The sequence below is a fragment of the Neomonachus schauinslandi genome, chromosome 4 (genome assembly GCF_002201575.2).
Source record: "Neomonachus schauinslandi chromosome 4, ASM220157v2, whole genome shotgun sequence".
NCBI lineage: Eukaryota > Metazoa > Chordata > Mammalia > Carnivora > Phocidae > Neomonachus > Neomonachus schauinslandi.
The window spans coordinates 27,821,678-27,841,226 of NC_058406.1; the positions used below are offsets into that span (position 1 = coordinate 27,821,678).

General features: G+C 53.1%; 1 protein-coding gene across 1 annotated transcript in view; it reads right to left on the reverse strand.

The window, feature by feature from the left end:
* GRIK3 (glutamate ionotropic receptor kainate type subunit 3) overlaps positions 1-19,549 on the reverse strand; it is a 57,044-nt gene that overhangs the window by 6,974 nt on the left and 30,521 nt on the right. Inside the window, exons 6-8 of the mRNA XM_044913828.1 lie at positions 15,215-15,438; positions 9,635-9,753; positions 6,969-7,186 (exon numbers count right to left, since the gene is read on the reverse strand). Of these exons, the coding sequence (XP_044769763.1) occupies positions 6,969-7,186; positions 9,635-9,753; positions 15,215-15,438 (561 nt within the window). The remainder of the gene's footprint in view (positions 1-6,968; positions 7,187-9,634; positions 9,754-15,214; positions 15,439-19,549) is intronic.

The window sequence follows — 19,549 nt, forward strand, 5'->3', positions numbered from 1 at the left end:
CTCATTCATCATGTTCATGTTCTCACCCACATACTACCTACACACTACCTCACTCTCCCATGAAGCCAGTCATCCATCAGTAAATCTCAAACACTGGCAAAAGGAACTTGACAATGAACCACTCAGGAAGCCTTGCCCCACTCCTTCTGTCTCAGAAAGGGATGAGAACTCTTCTTTCTGCAAACTCCTCCCTGTATCCTCCCCCAACACCCCATTCTTCCTTTACACAGGCATGTCGAGTAGAAACAGATTCCGACATTAAAACAGGTTCGTTCCAGTAATACTCCACCGTAAATGCAGACAGAAATTTCTTTTGAGGGTCAGGGAGCTGTTGAGGCCGATGGGCTTTGAGGAAGACACATAAAAGCCTCCAGTGGGTAAAGGAATGCAGTGAGGGAGATGGAAGAACAGCAGAGAGCTGGGGCCAGTTGAGAGAAGAGAGTGAAGCTGGCTGTGATGCTGATTTCAAGCGGTTCCGCTCTCCCAGCTCCAGTATCAACAAATTCATACCTCCACCAACTTTAGGCAGGTGGCTCTGAAATCCGCATCCTGAGAATGGCCACCGACTATGCTTACTCTGTGTCTTGGGGCTCCTATGCTCAACCACATCCACTCATGGTCTCTGCTTCCCTTTAAGTCCCTCCTGTCTTCTAGATGCTGTGATTCCAAGACACATCCCTGAAAAGTTCCCCTCTAGCAGCGTGGGGCTGAGGCAGGGAGGGATATAGCCGGGGCCCCTCCCGGAGCATCAGGTCCCTCTCCCATCTCCTGGGCCTGGTCACCAGAGGCCAGAGTTCCTGTCACTGTCCTGAGCTGTAATCACCACCCCAGGGAATGGGGTCCCACAGAGCTATGGCTCCCACGTCATCCTGCCTGTCCCAGCTCCAGTGGGAACCTTAATAAGCATTGCTTCAGGGCCAGTCACCCAAATCAATTAATGGAATTGTTTGGAGCAGCCAATACAGGGCGATGTGCCAGGACGGAGAGGCTTTTTTTATCAGTAAAATTGGCAAGAAAGTAAGTTTCAGGCTCACGACTTTCAATTCCAGCCTCCTCAAAGAAGTAAATTGATTTTTCCCCAACTGAAGATACTTAATCTTGAGAATTTAACATTTCTGTACAAGAAAAATGTATATAGGTATATATAAAAATATCTATCAATTTCAAAGGGAGCTGAATCCCAGGGAACGTGTGCAGAGAGGCAGCGGCAATGTGATTCCATGCGAGACCTTGGGTATTTTCCATGGTGGAAAGGAGACCTTTCCTCAAATCAATTGGCTTGCTTATCCCTGGGTGTGGAGGCTTTGGCCTTATCAGATCCACATACTTGAGCAGTTAATCATGTCTGTGGGATTATTTCCGTGGGGACCAGGCGGCCTCCCTGAGTCTGCTGCCTCTGCCTGCCATTGCAGTCCACCTTGCCAGGATAGACTCACTGACCCTCCAGTCCTGCAGTAACCCCTGCTGTTGGTGCCTGCCCCAAGGCTTGTGTGTGTGTGTGCAGGGGTGGGGGCAGGAGGGCAGGCTGCTGTCTGGCCCGTGCAGAGGAGTTTGGAGGGGAGGGCTGCAGGCTGGGGATGGAGGCAGCCGGAGGGGGTCACCTCTGCTGCTTGGACTCTAGTGTCACGCCAACCTGGGTTCAAAGGCCAGCTCCTTCTGCAACCACAGGCCAGTGACGTCCCATCTCTGAGCCTCATTTTCCACATCTGTAAAATGGGCGTTAGCTGAGCACAGAGCTCGGTCCCTACGAAGTGCTGGACGAGTGGCTGGCATCACATTATTTCTCTCGAAGGCTCTGTTCTCTCATTTGGAAACTAGGGATAATCATTTCTACAGTGCAGAGTTTCTACAGAAATTAAATGACACAATGCCCGGGGTAGAAAACCCCAGTGCTGACAGGGGCGGGGGGTGGGGGGAGCCATAAATACGGAAGGAGGGAGCGCTGAGTGGGATTCTGAGAGCCTGGGAAAGCTACTGCCTCTTGGCTCCCACAACTCTTGTTCCGCGGGTGAGCAGCTCAGTGATGCCAGATCCTTCACATTTTCAAGAAGCTGGAAATGTGAATATTTTAAATGCAAAAATCTCTCCATTTTAAAATGCTGGCAACTCACACAAGAAAACGTAAGCAGTGTATGGTCCCCAAAACCGTGTCTGGGGGCTGAGCAGGCCTGTGTACCACCACTTTCAACAACAAAACCATAAGACTGGTTAGCACTTCTTACAGCGTGTACTCTGTGTCAGGTGCTCGCTGTGACTCTGTTACGCCATCTCCGTGAATTATCCCACTTCGTCATCTCGATAACTCTGCGAAGGGGGTTCTATTATCAGCCCCGTTCCACAGAAAGGCCCAGAGCGGTCCTCGAGTGTTCAGTCACTTCCTCTCACCACGGGCCAAGCCCCGCACCTGTCCCTGCTCCTCGGCCTGCCCTCTCGGGGTCTCTTCTATTCTGAGGGTCTTGGGGCTCCTCCCGAGTTCTTAGCTCTGAGCAGAGGCCGATGGCCATCCTGTGAGAGGCACCAAGGTCCTTCCCAAAGCCCATGGTCCCCCATCTGGAGTGACTTGGAGAAAGGGGGATTCTCCAGGTGTCCCTTGGCTGGTCCCTCTCCAAAGTGCTCTGGTTAAGTCCTCTGGGGACTACAAGGCAAAAGAAGAAAAGGGTCCAGCCTGCTTCCTAGTCTTCTGGGTCCACCAGCTGAAGAGGCGTCTGACTCGAGTGCACCCGTGTGCCCGGCGTTGGGCTAACCACCATATGCCCAGGAGGGCACTGAGTCCTCTTGCTGACTGCCGCGTACGGGGAACCCACATCCGTGTCATACAGGGGAACAAATTGAGGCTGGGAGAAATAAAGGGACTTACCCCAGGTCACCCAGCAGAGCCAACACCCAGGACTCAAGTCCTGGTCTGTCTGACTTTTAAGACCAGGGTGACCTGACCGTGCCAGGCTGCACGACACTGAATCCTGCCTGGCCCCTGTGTTTGGGGGGCCCTGCTTCTGCTTGAAGGCAGGGCTCTGATTCTAGCCCAGCCAGCAGATGGGCCAGGAGAAACTGGAGGCTGAGATGGGGTGAGCCTTCCAGCTCATGGAAGAGTCGGCCGAGCAGCTGGAAGATGGGGCGTTGGATGGAAGGCCTCTCCAGGCTCCATCGCTAGGGCCAGACAAGGCTGTGCAAGGGGGTGGGGGGCTTGACAAAGCTGGAGCCCTGGGGAGCCTGGGATCCTTGGGCCCCAGCTCTGGTCTCTTCCCTGAGTGGGAGTCCGTCACCCACAGTCCCTCCTGCCGTGACGGGCCCCCCTCCCCCACCGCAACACGGAAGGGGGCTAAATCCTTGGAGAAGCCGTCTTCAGACAGCCTGGCTCCCTTCAAAGCTGCCCAGTGAACACGCTTCCCCAGTGTTCTCCTTTACATTTGCCTACATATTTTTACAGCCATACAGTGCTTTCAAAGACTTCCTTTTTCATCTCCTAATTAATTTTTATCTTCCCAGACAGAGGGAGGACAGCACGGGAGATGCTGTTTGTGAGGTCTGCTGCTCCCCGACAACTCTTCAAGTGAAATTTCCTTCGGAGCGCCAGGCCGCCTGGAGCTGTGCGTCTCCCGGGCTGCAGGGTGGGCGCGAGGGCTCCGGCCAGACCACTGGGGTTCCGATCCCAGCTCGGCATTTCACTAGCTCTCCATCTTAGGTAAGTCCGTGTGAACTCAGGTCACTTTGGAGCCTACCTTCCTCAGATGTCGGATGGAGATGAATGATAATAATGGTCTCTGCGGTCTGGGGTTGCTGTGAGGATGACATGCGTGAATGCAGGTCAAGTGCCCAAACGTGGCCGGCACCGAGTTAAGTGCTCGACAAATGTTACTACTACAGTTGACCTGGCCAATGTCTCCTAGATATCCTGTGGCTACACCTGAAGCTGGTCCCTGTTCAAGCTTAGTGCCACATCCACTCATGGGCAGGGGGGAAGACTAGCCCTCCAGAAGACCCTAGAGTGGGTGTGGGGGAGGGCGCTGCGTGTACACACAGAATTATCTGACCTCGTGTCGTGCTTCCACCACCGATCTGCTGTGTGATCATGGGCAAATCACCCACTCTCTCTGTTTCTCCAGGTTCAACTCAGGTTTCCTTCCAGCTCTAACTTGAAAGTGATAATGACGAGGCTACCACCTCATGGGGGAGAGGAGTGGGGACTGGGAAGGGGACGTGTGACTGGAAAGCCCAGCTATGGAGGGTGGGGGCTGGTAGGGTGGGGAGGAAGGAAGCTTGTCTGGGGAACTTCTGGGCGGGTGTTGTGCTTCCAGCTCATGATCTGAGGTGGGGTTAATATCGCCACATTCAAGCTCCTCTCTGCCTGCAACGCGGTCCCATTGCTGCTGTCAGTGATAAGGGAGCCTGCGCTAGAAGAGCTTCCCTCGAATTCAAGCGGGAGACAATGTCGCCAGATGTCCAAGGGGATTAACTGGTGATCAGGAGAGCGGGAAAGCAGGGTTGGTTCTGCAAGGGGATGCGGAGTTGCTGTTTCTGGCCAGGAGCCCTTGTAAGCATGGGCCCCGGGGCCCCGGGGCCCCGGCATCCCAGCTGGGTGACAGCATGGGTGTCCCTCCTCTGCCCTCCGGGCTGCACAGTATGCAGGGAAGGTGCGTGAGGGCGGAACAGGCTGCTGGAGGTGCTGCTTGATGCTGAAGACAGCAGTGCGGTGGGGGCTGGAACCAGGCTCTTGGAAGCCAATCTGAGCATCTTAGCGTGGAGGGAGGCAAGGGCATCCAATCCGCGGCAATGAGCCTGCACCGGGCTTATTTATGCCGCTTCCCTTTGATCGGGAGCCCTGCTTCGAGATGGGCTCATGTGTAATGCATGAGATGCTCTGGCACAGTCAGAGGGCTGGGCCACAGCCTGGGGACAGGTACGAGCAGGCGCACTTGCAGCAGCGTGCGCACCCACCCACCCACCCACACACACACACGAACCATTGCACATGCAGACACATGCACGCAGGGGCCATCACACACACGTACAAGCTACACATAGAGATGCATGGCCTATGACACACACGGATGCCCATCCCCCAGGCTCACTTGTCTAGATACGCCCGTGGGGACATTCAGGCAGATAGACACACATATAATCTCCATGCACATATACACAGAACCTATATACACACAAAGGCACATATCCACATGCCCGGAGCACAGGGATGCACGCACACACGTGCTTGCCAGCACACGTACAGATTTTTGCAAATACTCCTGTCCAAGCACAAAGACACACATACACCCGCACAGGTAGACTTTGTACACGGGCCCCTGTGTGTACACATACACACCTAAATGCATGTTTCTGTGGATTATATACTGTCACACACACACACACACGCACACAGGCATCCCCTGCACACACACTCACGAACACATACCCAGGGTCCCAGAGGGCTCCTACCATGCCTATCACAGTGCTTCTATCCGCCCCGAATGCACGACAGTGACCTCTCAGGAAGGCCACATTGGCCACTTCTTGGTGGTAACAGCAATATCACAGGAGGGGAGACCTTTTCCTCTCTCTCTCCTCCTCACTAAACATCTGCTTCCACCCTCAAGGAGGGTCCCAGGGAGGCCAGGGGAGGGGAGAGTGCTGGTGACGCTCCGGTGCACAGGAGGGAGAGGCTTTCCCTCCCAATCCTTTGCTGCCCTCCCCTTGCCTCCTTCAGGCCCGGGTGGAGACTCAGTCCATCCCTCCGAGGCTTAGCCTGGAAGGAGACCAGAGCTGGGGGATGTGGAACCAGGGCCCAGGCTTCCAAGTGACTAATAAATAAATGGATGAATGGACCTACGGCCCCCAAGTTCCCGATCCTGACCATTTTGGAGAAACCATGAGAGCAGAGGTTCTCAGTGTGGCCCAGGGACCAGCAGCACCAGCACCTGGGAACTCACTAGAAACGTGCATTCCTGGCCCTGCCCCAGACCTACTAACCCAGAGGGTGGGGCCCAGGAATCTGGGTTTTCCCAAGCCTCCCAGGTGATAGGGATGCACACTCAAGTCTGAGTGTGGCCTAGAACATGGTCTTTTGGAGGAAGGCAGACCTGGGCCCTTCAGCTGTGAGTTCTTGGACAACCTGCTTCGTCACTCTGAGCCTCAGTTTCCACATGTGTAAAGTGGAAATAATCGTAGTGCCTACCTCACAGGATTGGTCATGAAGATTCAGTGAGGCCAAGCCATTAGTCTGGCCCACTGTGAGCTCTTGGTGGTGGTAGCTCCTGTGACTTTTACATTCATTTCCAGAAGGACATTTACCGGTTCTCAGGGTCCGTCAGTGGGTTAGGAAAACCCTAGCTACTCTAGTAGGTGAAAACCTTGGGAAACTGAGCCAACACCCTACGAAGCAGGAGGAGCAGGTGAGCCCTGGCCAGATCCCCATGAGAACAGCTACCTGAGCAGGTGACGAGGGCTTTATCTGGACACCAGTGGTCTAAGAGTGTAACGTGCGAAGAAATGTTCATAAACGCTTGGTCAAGTTTTAACCTCCTCCCTGCCTTGAAGGATGTGCTCCTTGCTACCCTCTCAGTAGTGGAGAGTTCATGGCCAAGGGCAGGCCAGGCTCTTGGGACATGGATGCCACAGAGACCTTAAGTCAAGGGCAGGGAGCCCCCTGGCCCCCACAACTGTTTGTGTGTCTGGGCCACGCTTCTCCTTCTCCCTTTTCCAGCCTCATCCTTCCACCTGCCATCCTCTGAGGATTGAAGAAAACAGCACATTTACCCTGCTTGTCCCAGGTATGAAGATGTGTAGGATCTGTGCCGGGACCAACTCAGGTGGCCACATCCTCATCAACGTTCCCCAAAGCCAACTGGTCTCAAACAGGGAGGGATGGCCTGAGCCTTGGGGATTCCTGGCCCATTGATGCTGTGAAATTAGGGATGGAGAGCGAAGGGTGTGGGAGGGTCAGCTCATGGTGCTGCAAGGGAGGGAGAGGGTCTCACCTTGAAGAAGGTCATGGTGGCCCCGTCCTTGACAGCCCCATACTCGATTTTGGTTTGCTTGGCCAGGTCATCAGCAGAGTCGATGGGCGATTCCATGCGCTCCACAGTCAGAAAGGCAGCCAGGTTGGCCGTGTAGGAGGAGATGATGATGAGCGTGAAGAACCACCAGATGCCCCCGATGATGCGTGTGGACAGGGCTTTGGGCATCAGTTCAGACCCTGGGAGAATGGAGAAGGCAGGTGGTCCCTGACACGGTCTAGGGCTGCTCAGGCCCCTCTGGGTCACAGACTCCACTGATAATCTAGTAACAGCTTGGCAGATGTTCTCAGTATGCCCCCCGGACCACCAGCAGCAGCAGAAGCACATCCTGGGAACTTGTTAGCAATGCACATTCTCAGGCCCCTTCCCAGGCCCTACTGAATCCATCACTTGAGGGGTGGGGCCCAGCAATCTGGGTTTGGGAAGCCCTCCAGGTGGTTCCGATGAAGGCTAAAATTTAAGAATCACTGCTCTAGAACGACGCGCACATTTCACAGGCTCGTCAGCCCCTGCTGTCCCTGGTTTGGAATGGGTGGCAGTAGAAACCCCGGGGCTCTGGAGTGAATCCTGCTCCCAACTCTGTGTGATTGTGCCAGACGCTTTCCCTCTCTGGGACCCTGCAAAGCCCAGAGACTGGTCCTTCCTCTGTCCCAGCCTCACACAAATACCGTGAGGCCGCAGCGATATAATTGCAGGAGAAAGTGTGTTGCAGATACAAGTGGTATACAAACACAAGATTGCCTGCTGGTGCTTTGCTGGAGGAGAAAAATCAACATTTTTTGAAGCTCGCTGCCGAAATAGATCCCTCTTCCTCCCCGACCTTGGGTGTGGAGCACAATTTAGATGAAACCTTCTAACTGAAGTAATTAACTAGGCAGCTTTCAAGAGATTTAAATAGCAAGTGACTCCTGAACTTCCCAGAATATTTGGACCTGCAATCTGAAAAGTGTCTGCTTTAATATGGATGACACTCAAAGGAGAGTTTTTCAAATACATAACTATTTTTCTCCCTCCTAATCAAAACCGGTGGGGGAATGCATCAGGAGCTGGGGCTTTGAATAGCAGCCGGGGGAGGGCAAGGAGAAGCGATTATTGCAATGGGGGGCTTCCAGGTCTCTCCCAACTGTCACTGAGAAAGGATAATGGACAAAGAAGCAAGGTGAGGCTTCGGGACACTCATTAATAGCGGGGACAGAAAGAGGCACTTCCGCTGAAAGCCGCCTGTGGCTTCCCAGCTCTGGAGACCACTGAGGCTCCCCAGGCGCCCCTCCCCACCCAGCCACACGCAACCCCATCTACCTGCTCCTCCCAACCCCGCCAGATTGCTCCAACCTAGGGCAAGAGCTGCCCCTCCAAGGGGAGAATGACTTGTTTTCCTGGTGGACTGTGCCAGGCTCTGCTGGATCCCTATCCAGACCCCTACACTGGCCTCTGTCGTGGCTGGGAGATCGCTGGAGTTGGGGAGTTGGGGGCAGATTTCTCTCCCTTCTTCCTCCTTCATTTAAGTGCCCAGCACAGGGCTTGGCACGTAGTGGTCACTCAGGACACGCTGGGATAATAGCATTCATTTGGTATTTGCTGACGGATGTCTACTGAGGGCCAGGGTTTGGACTGGGCCTTGAGAACACACACAGGTGAGTGAGGGACAGGGAATTCTTTGCCCCCTGGATCCCCTTCCCTTCCTTGCCTCCTTGTCACCCACTGCCCCTTAGTGGGATCCTAACATAGGCAGAGACTTTGGTTCCATCCCCATCCCTCCATCCCATTCCCTGAGTTAAGAGGCTCTGGACATACGACTCGACAGGCAGAAACAACGAGCTCGTGGCTCCTGGCCAGCAAGGCTGGGGAGAGGGGTCCTCCTTGGTGGTGGTGGGGGGGCTCCTCTCCCGCCACCTGCCCTTCAGCCCATGGTGTCTCTGCAGCCAGTGAGGGTGCTCTGCTTTCTGAGACATTTGAGCAACTGCAGATCTGGCCACAGGGTGGGCCACCAGGCCAGGGTCAGGTGCAACATACCGGCCCTCCCTCTAGAAGATGTAAGAAAATGCTGTCCTTCTGTGCATACCATCCCTGATGCACTCACCACCTGGAACATGACCCTTCTCACTCCCAAGCTCCCCACGGCCAGATGGTCACAAAGTCCCGTCCCTGCTACATCCTGAAGTTCTCAGAGTCCATCTCTGTCCTCTACCCCCATGGCCATGACCCCAGTTCAGGTCTCATCCTCTCATTTCTGCAATGGCCTCCCACCCAGCCTCCCTGCCTCCAGTCTCCCCCGTCCTCCGCTCAACTTGACCCAGCCAGCGTCTAAGGTGATGGGGCCATCAGTGGGGTTGGCCCCAGCAAGAAGGAGGCCGTATGTCCACTGCAACTGCAGCAGGAGAGGTTAGGGATGAGCCCTGCATGCCATGGGTGGGATGGCCTCTCTGCTTTAGCCTCAGACCCTGAGCCAGTCCAGCCACAGGACTGGTGGAGGACAGGGACCTGGGACAAGGATACATGCCTGAGTCTCCAGGTGTCTCCAACCTGCTGGCAGCTCTGCAGGTCTGAGGCTGCCCTGGAGGCTCAAGAGAGGAGGCACCCCTGCCCCCGCCCCTGAGAGGAAAGCCTTGGGGAGACAAGGCACCTACCTTGCTGCATCAAGGACCCCATCCCGAACCAGAAGCTGTTTAGCAGAGTGAAGTTGTTTTCCACCACCTCGGAGCCGGGATTGCAAGGATGAGCGTCATACCACTCGTAAGGGCTGAACCTGCAGCAGGGAGAGGGGAGCGGTGGGCGGAGCTGTGGGGAGCCGGCAGGGAAGGGGCACCCATGCTTCAGGGAGCTGCCTGCTTAGCAAACATTGATGTGCTGTCACTTTAGTATCAATTTACTTAGCGTTCTGCTGGGGAGGCTGGGAATGGGAAACCAGGGCCATTTTGCTTCTTGTTCTTTATTGTTAGTGCCCTTTTCTGGTTGTAAAAGTAATTCAGCAGTATCTCTTAAAATTAAAAGCGCACATGCCCTTCAACCTAGCAATTCTGCAACTCATTATCCAGCCTAGAAGAAACACCCGTACATGAGCATAAAGAGAAGCGCGTGAGGGTGTTTATCAAAGCATTGTCTGTAATAGCTAAAAACTGGAAACAGCCTCAATGTCCTTCAACAGAAAAATGATTAAGTAAACTCCGTCAGAAGCCTGTTCCGCAGTGTCACACGGCTCAGAGAAGAGAATGAGAGATGTCTGGATGTCCTGACAGGGGAAGATCTTCCACCCCATACTGTTTGGTTTAAAAAAAAAAAAGTGATAAAAAATAAGAACAATATGATCACGTTTATATAAACAGATTCCTAAAGATACAGCTCTATGCCTCTTTACGGACGTGTGTATACAAATGTGTTGGAAGGGTCTGGAAAGATTCCTACCTAAAAGATATCAGCAGCATTTACCTCTGGGGAGGGGAGTTAGGAGGGCGGCAGGAATCTCAGGGCAGCCTGTTGCTTTAGGTGGATTAGATGAATTTTTAAAAAAATGAGAATGGGCTTTTCAATTACTTGTACACTTAAAATGGAAAAAAAGCAAAACCTACACTTCATAAAATATTCAAACAGTATAGAAGAATACAATGAAAAAGCGAAAGTACTCCAGGATCCCACCCCCGGAGAGAACAATGTGTTACATAATTGTTCAGATTTTTCTCTCTGAATATACAAATACCTGTATGACAGGGAAAAATTGTTACTTAAAGCCCCCCACTGCCTTCTAAGGAAGACAAGCCCTGATAACCGGAGGGATCTTTGTTTGCTGCATGAATCCCAGGTGAGGCCATGTAAGCCGGAGGAAGCTAGCACGCTCTGGGGAGATTGGGAGACCCTGGAGAGAGCCCCTGAGAGGCTGGCGTCGCTGGCGTGGGGTAGGATGCTGAGATGAGAGGCCCAGAAGGAGAGGCACGTCCAGTGGCATTTTGTTTTGTTTTTAAATGTATGATATGCTTTAAGTATGATGTTGTGACTTGTCCATCCCCCTTTTAAAAGCTTTAATAAATTATACATTGATCACCAAAGCTTGCATGAGAAGAATTTTGCTTTCACAAAGTGGGAAGATCCTACACATATGAAATTTTAAAGTGAGGCTTCAAACCAAGACGGGAATATTCAAAGGGAATGACCATGAACTGGCTAGAGGCTCTACAAATCCACAAGGAAGAGATAAAGGTTGAAGGGAGGAGAGGCGGAGACTGCTCCGGGAAGCTTCCGGAGAAAGCCTCGGGAGAGCGATGCATTCAGCGGTCCCCGCATGCCTCCTGGGAAGTCCTGGGAGAAGGGTGTCCACAGGACTGCTGAGGGAGCTGGCAGGCGGCTCTGTAACGAGGTGGGCCCCATCTGGGGGTCTGGAGGGCAGGGGTCGGGCTGATGCATGCCTCCCAGGTGCATGCAGGACGGGGCGTCCCTGCTGCAGGGTATTGGCCTGCACACCCAGACGCAGCCAGGTATAAGGACACTGGGCCAAAAGTGTTTCCCTGGACCGGATGGGCCCCAGCAGAAAAGAGATCCAGCCCAACTCCACCTTAAGTCCTATCCGAGAAGGGCAACAGGACTGTGACGGGGAGAGGCCATGGGGCAGGGGCTGCTGGGGGGCCAGGTGCTGATCAGGGGAGCACGCCGACCTGGGGAGCAGGCCAACCAGTGGTCTGATGTGTGAACAAAGGTAGAAATGTCAAGGACTCTACTGGTCTCAACCTTCTCATTTCTGAATTGAAACAGTGTTTGTGATTAGAGAGACACCGGGGTTCCTGTGACCTGGAAATGAGCCAAAAAGTGACAGACCCCGGCCGAGCCTTCACGGGGCAAAGAGAGCCTCAGCTCTGAGCACACTGGAATAGCGGGGAGACACAGTAAAGATGATTTTGGATGAGACCTCACAAGTCCTGCGTGGCTTACACACATCCGCGAAAACTGTGGTCGTTTTTAAACGCAGGAATGTATCATACCATAGTGCTACCTAATACTTGGACTTTTCCCTTAATAAGCCACCAGACTCTTTCCAGATCGGTTCTTCCGGATCTGCCTTACTCTCTGCAACTACTTCAGAGGTGTTTTCAACCACTCCTCTGTCGCTGGTAGCTTGGCCTGTCCCCATCCCCCACTGTTGCACACTCTGCTGGAAGAAACAGCCCTGGGGACACCACTATGGGCACCCATGCCGAAGGGCCACCCTCTCTTCTGAGCTGAGGCTTTCTAGATTTGGGGGGACTGTAAAGTGGGGCTCAGTGGTGACTTTCAACAGGATAAACTCCCAGGGGTGGACTTGCTTCTCATGATCGAATTCCTTTGCTCTAGAATAGGCCTCTTGGTCATCAAGTACTGTAAGGGGCCCGGCTCCTCGCTACCCTTTGAGGTGGACAGTGCAATGGGGGCCCATTTTACAGATGGGGAGGTGGTTTGGAGCAGGCAGGGGAGGGTGCCCCTGCAGTGAGGGAGCTGGAGGGTCCAAATTCTAACCCCCAGGCCACAGGAGAGAACAGGAGGAGGCTGGACGCTGAACAGTAAGGAAGGTGCCACCCAAGTTAGCGATGGATCTTGGATTAATGGCTCGCAGCTGCAAAGGACTGTCACAGTCTCGCACTTAGGTAGGAGCTAGTGGAGGCTGACCTAGGGATACTCGGTCTGCATTCATGGGAGAAGCTGAAGTCCAGCCCCAGTGATGGAGGTGTAGATGGAGCACTGGCTGGCCGGGACCATCTCTTCCCTGGGATGCTCATCGGCACCAGATGTGACCGGAAGGTGACTCCCAGGAGCTGGCAGCTCACCCTCAGTCCTGCCTCCGGGATCAGGCATTTAGGATTATCTTCTTGCCACGAGTGCCAACTATCCTGCTCTCCATGGTGAGAGCGCACCCTCCCTCCCTTCTTCTCTCCTTCTACCTTTCCAGGCATAAAGCAAGACTATCCTGGTGGCAGAGAAAGGCCTTGGTCAATGCGTGGACTCCCGGTGCTAGACAGACACAGGCCAGACCAGGCCAGTTTGCAGGACGGACAGCCCTGTAACATGCCACAGCTTCCCTGCAGGGGGCCTGGGGCCCTGCCCACGCTTCGGCGACCCCATCTCTTGGGCAGCGGTGTCTAGCTCTCCAGCCGCCAGCCTGGAGCGGTCTGAAGGACACAGGCCACATGGAGGGGGCACAGAGGGCCACAGCCACCCTGGAGATGTGCCCTGCTTGACCTTGACAGTGTTGGAAAAAAATGGACTTAGTGGCTACCTATAAAAGCCACGAGGTGTCACATAAAAAACCTGAGTCTCTCTCTAAACACCAGGAATGCGGCAGCGCCGGCCCCGCATGCCTGCCTAGCACAGTCTCCATCCAGCCGTGCGGTCTCTCCCCCTCCCTGCTCCCCTCCCTCACGCTTCCTGTCCGGCCCCGCGGGCGCCGGGGTTTGCCACCCTGATTTAAAATGAACAGCTCTTGCTCGGGCGTCCGACTCCGGAAGAGAAAGCTTTCTGACGTTGGGCACTGGCTGAGCCTCCCCTCCCTGAGCCTCATCTGCTGCTTCTGCGAAGTGGGGAGAGTTATCCCCACCTCACAGGACCTTTGTAAGATCAGGCAGGGTGCGTGTGAATTATGTGAGTGTTACATAATGTGGTAATTGTACTGTGACGCTGCTCATGGCCCTGTGGCCAGGTCCCTTGTCCCTCTCCTGTCCCCCTCAGGTGTCCTGTGTCATTTGCAGCAGCTGCAAAAGTCCCATCTCTCTTCCAGAAAGTCTCCCCGGCCTAACCTGGTGAAGGGGGTCCCTCACCTTCCCTGCCAGGAGGCAGGAGGCGAAAAGCAGGCTGAAAGGCCAGGGGTCGGAGGGGGACTGGGCGCACATCGGAGTCATGCTGGAGAAGCTAGAGCTGTTTTCCAGGGGGGCAGGGAGCCCGGAGTGGGCTGGATCTGCTAAAATTACGGCAAGAGCTCTGGAGAGTGGCTCCTGCTTTCAAAGGCTTGTTAGGCCATTACAGGAAGAGGCATAATGCAGGCTGGGCTGCCGGCTGGGGGCGGGGGAGGGCGGGCAGGCGTCACCCGCCAGCTGGCAGCCGAGGATTTCCGAGGCAGGACAATTTCCTCCCTCACATCCTTCCCTTTGGTCTCTCTCTGTGTGGGAAGAGGGAGCGAAAGGGAGCAGGGTGGGAGGAAGGCTTTCAAAGAAGACTCAGGAGGAAAAAAAGCCCAAACACGAAGTCCTTGGATCTCAAATCGCCTCTCCAGAGAAGTCTCTCTTTGCACCTTGTTAGGATTTAGAGAAAAAGAACCGGGGCAGGGGATGGGGCTGGAGCCTGGAAGGAGGGGGCAGAGGGCCTAGGGACCAGGAGCCACTCTCTTGGGGCCAGGGCAAAGGACAAATGTCCAGGTGGCCAGAGATGTGGATTACAGATAGAACCCTAGGTGATGAGAGTTCAAATGCCGGTCACTTGTTGCTAGGATGGCCTCGGTGAGCCTCAGATGTCTCCCCTTCGTGCGGCTGGGGCCTGAGAGAATTAGGTCACATAATGCCTGTAAAGCACAGAGCATGGTGCTTGGCAAACACCAGGTGCTTGGCAAACACCAGGTGCTCAGCAAACACCGAGCTAAACCTGTGCCCTAGTGAGCTCCTCCTACCATCCACCAGCAAGTATGTGCTGTGTCCCCGTGCGAACGACCGAACATGCAAGGGGGTTGCCAGCGTGTGTTATGGACAGGGATGTACGTGCCAAGTTTTCACACATGTGCACATGTGTGTTTAATGTATGTGCCAAGTTTTCACACATGCACACGTGTGTGTTCACATGGCACAATTCCTCCTGTTGTGTGGACTGGGCGGACGCCGTCTGTTTTCCAAATTTCAGTCCACTCGCTGGACCATTCAATGCACCTAAGTCTGTTGTCCTGGGTGCCTGGCCCAGGTGGTGCAGCTCTGGGCAATGACTTAACCTCTCCAAGCCTGCTCACCGGGCCTGGGATACGACGGCTGCCTCCTGGTCATGGGCACAGACCAGGTGAAGGCCTGGGGGATTCAAGCTCACAGGGTGGGGGGGGCTACGGAATGTTCCTCGAAGGATATAAAGGGATCTGAGCCTCAGTGAGGGAGAGAGGAGCAGGCACAGCAGTGGCCTGAACCTTGGCATGGCTAAGGACTGACGAGGTGGGGGCCAGTCTGGCTCCCGGAAACCCCAACCTTGGGCCAGAGCTCTGGCCAAGGCATGGCCCTTACCTGGCAATTACAAAGAGGACACAGCTGACCCCCAGGTAGGCGAGGAGTACATACATCCAGATGTCTGGGGACAGGGGGTTGAGGAAGGAGAAGACACTGGGGTTGGTGCCATTGGGCTTTCGATACAGGATGCTCACACCGAGTGTCATGAAGGGCTTGGAAAAGTCGATGGCCTTCTCGCGGACATGGGTGATGGTCAGGGGGGCCACGGCCAGATCTGCCTTCTACAATGAGAGAGACACACACAGACAGACATGAGTAAAGCCTCAGACTAGCAGGGGGAAGTCACCTCATCTTGGAGGAGGGGAGGGAAGGGAGTGGAGTCTGTTTCCAGAGCCTTGGGGTCACTTGACCACAATGTTTACAAATCCTTCCCCTGTGCCAGGCCACGCCCAACATGCTGCGAAGACAGCGATGAATTAGACAGAACCCCTGTTCTCCAAGAGCTCATGGCCTTCAGGAAGAGGACAGCGATATCAACATCCAGAGAGTGGAATCCTATGAAAGTTATACCCATGTGGTTCATTCTCAAAATGGTGCTCTGTCAGATAGATACAGTTCAGCAATCTACAAACATTTAAAAATAGCTCATGTTCTTTATTGGTGACTTTCAAACATCATGAAGAGGACACAGAATCCAGAACAAACCTTATTTGAATCTGCTTTCCTCTCCTATCCACTTCTTGACTGCTTTTCCTGTTCTGGATATTCTGTATATCCTAAAGGCCTCAAAATCCAGTTGGGCAAAAATAATGCCCTCTTTGGAGGCAGAGGTGAGTCCAGAGCCCTCTTCAATAGGTGAGGGGAGGGAAGAGGCCAAAGAAGAGGAAGAAAGGAAGGAGGTGGGGAAGGCTAGGAATATTCCTGTGCTGGTCAATTTTAGCTCATCACAATTTTAATGAGGGTCATAATTAAAGGTCTATTATTTCTATTATCTCCTTGGTCTGAGCTTTTCTTGATTAACAATCTGTAAGCCCTCATTCCCATTTTTCCAGCCTCCTCCCTACTGCTCTCCTGCTCCATGAGGCCCCATTTAACTGCTTCCTGTTTCCCACATTCCCTTTTTCACCTCCGTGCTTTGCACATCTTGCCCTATTGAGAATGCCCTCTCTCTGTTGGCTCTTACTACCTTCTGTATTTCTTTGCACATGCTACCACCTCCAAGAAGCCCTCCCTGATAACCTCCAATGCTAAACCGCCATGAAGCTTGCTCTGCCCCCATGGTAAGGTCCTAACCTGCTCAGTGTGAATGCAGGATGTGTGACCATGTGACTTTTTGTCTTATCTGCCTATTTACCTGTGACTTCCTAAGTGCAGTCGGGCTGTAGCTGATACACTGCTTTGCTTGTCCATTCCCAAACCCCATCTCAGCCTCTGTAATATTTGTTTGTTAATAGTGTTTCCCTCTGGGAGGGCTCCTGTGGGTATTTACATATCAGAATGTGAACCAAGTTATCACTTCCCTGTCTCGGGGATGGGCAGGACAGAAAGAGAGGTCAGGTCCTAAAGACTAGCAGTAAAGACCCTTTTGCAAAAGTGGGATGGCTGCTTCTGAGACCCTTCCAAGGCAATAGTCTCTAGGCAGCCACCCAATGGCTTGGTCCAGTTTCATTCTTTCATTCATTAATCCATTCATTCATTCATTCATTCATTCATTCATTTTATGAGCTCTGCTAAGCACTAGGGATACAGAGCTGAGCCAAGCAGACATGGTTTCTGCCCCGGGGCTTACAATCTAGTTGGGGAGACAGACATTAATCAAACTGTTTACTAAATGGTAGCTGTTAACACCATCTCTGACTTCACCAATCCTAGAATAGGAACCAGCAACCAAACTGAAGTCCGACTTTAAGGAGGGGAAGCCTGATCTGGGTAGATGGCAGGTGTCCCAGGCTGGGGGCGGGGGGTGCTGGCAAACACACAACCCTGATGTTACAACCCCAATGTTCTTCCTTTTAATGGCAGGCCCTACAGCCAATTATTGACATTCAAAGCCCAAGGGTTCAGGGAACCTTAGGACCTGGGACAGAGAGGGAGGAAGAGCCTATTACAAAGGACACATCATACTGGGACCTTCCTTTTGTAAATTTCTGAATGTGTGCACTGGAACTTGCCTAGCTTTGAAGGCAGAGAAAGAAGAAATGCCCAGTTGCTGCCACCCTGGGTCCCTGGAGCCTTCAGGGTGTGTACAAATGAATGCAACAAGAGGAGGGAACGATCAGGGAAGGTGCAGAGTGAATAATGCATATCTGCTCAATACCTACTGTGCTCCAGTCTGGGACACAGGGCTGAGCAGGAGACCCAGTTCCTGTTTTTATGGAGCTTCCGGTCAAGTGAGCCCCTGCTGGGAGATATCAATAGGACTCAGTGGGGTGGGGACCAGGGTGGGACATCCCGGAAGTTTCCTTTGATTCCTGAGTTCTAGGATCCTCTATAATGTTGGCATAAGAGGGGGGGTAGTGGGCTTTTGATTCTAGATCTTGGCTTCCCCTGGCCCTGTCCCTTCAAAGCACATTGTTCTGGGAGAACCTCAAAGTCAATGGTGTCAATCTTCCTCTGGCTTTGATGGCAAGTTGGATGAAAAGACTAGTGATGGGAGGATCGGGGTATCTGCAGCCACGCTTGTTTCATGAGAAGCAGTCCAGGACTGGTGAGGAAGGGCTGGGGTCCCTTCTTCCCCAGCACCATCTTGGAGCCTTCAGAATCTTCCCACCAGCTTCCTGCTCTCCAGCTCTCACAGGTCAGGAGGTCTCACAGGTCAGAAGGCGGGCGTCTGTGGCCTTCTGTGGCTACAGCAGTGAGTCAGCTGGTCAACCTGCCCTTCTTCACGGGGAGGTTTGATGAGCGTTCTCCCTTGGGCTTTAAGGAAGGCTGACGTTCTCCACTTTGATTTTGGTTTAGGCAGGAAACACTACATTTCACCATTTGTTATGATTTCTCTAAAAAAAGACTTTATTTTGTCCAGCTTTCCTTGAAAGTGTGGAACAGATGTCAAGTCTCTACTGTGTCAGTTCATTACTCAGAATGAAAGGCCCAACCTTGGCAGGCTCTTCCCACTTGTGCAAGTTTTCTTTGAGGACAATTCATAAAATCATAGGCTGTCAGAGCTGGATGGGAGACCTTTAGGAACATCTCTTCCAACCCTCTATTTCTTATGGCGGGAAACTGAGGCTCAGAGCTTATCCAAGGCCTTTGCTCTCATATTCACAGTAATCATGTCCTTGAACAAACCAAACCTCTGACTTGTCAGTCCAACATATTCATGAGTTTTATGGGTGATTTGTTGGTCCCATCTGCCTGAGGACCTTTCCATACTTTTTCTAAACCTTTAAACTGGGCAGGACAACCCTTCCAGGATCTTACTTCATCCCCCTAAGCAGCTTTCCACTTCCCAAGAATCTGTCAGGACCCACCTGGTACCAGCCTCTCCTATTCTACTCCATAATTGCATGGGGCCACTTGGCGCCATTTGCTCTACCACGTCTCCAGCAACCAGAATGAAGGCAAGAATGACTTAAACAGCTGCAGCTCTATATTTTGGCCCAGAGATCCAGCCATCTTGGCTGCTGGCTGGATACTAGCCTTGTCCCAGAAAGCAAAACCAGGAAAACCTCCTCTCAGATTCTAAGAACAGACTTGTGACCATGGTCCCACTTCAGGCCACTTACCACTTACCACTGATCTCTTAAGCCTGGGGTCCTCCCTGAGGAAAAGATCTGCCCCGGGAACTCCAACTTGATACCAGTGTCTGGTGTCCCTGTTGGCCCCTGCATACTTGCATTCTAGGTATCGTCTCCACCAGATTCCCCATCTCTGTGCTCTGCCTCTTGGTTGGGATTCCCCAGGGTGTCCTGTTGCTCAGACTGGGACCTGCTACAGTTAAAATAGTAAGAACCACAATCATTCCTGGATGAGTCCCATACGCCAAGCTTGGTTAAGGGTGTTACGTATACCACCATATAGGATCCTCCCAGCAGCCCCATGTGGCAGTAAATGTTACCACCGCATTCTAGATGAGGGTCCCATGGGTCCATCAGGCTAGGAGGCTTGTTCAAGCTCTACTGGTTTGGGTGACAAGTGTTGGTGGCATAGTAGTGAGTACAGCTGGTGAATGGCTGGTAAATGGCTGAGCCAATACTTGGACCCACTTCCCCATGACCTCAAACCCCCATGCAAGCCGCATATAGTGTGTTGAATTGTGCGCCCCCTCCATATGTTTAAATCCTAATCCCTAGTACCTGTGAATGTGACCTTATTTGGAAGTAGGCTCTTTTTCTCCCCCCGACCCGCCCACTAAAACAGTCTTTTATTCTTGCCACTGAGATTAAACAGCAT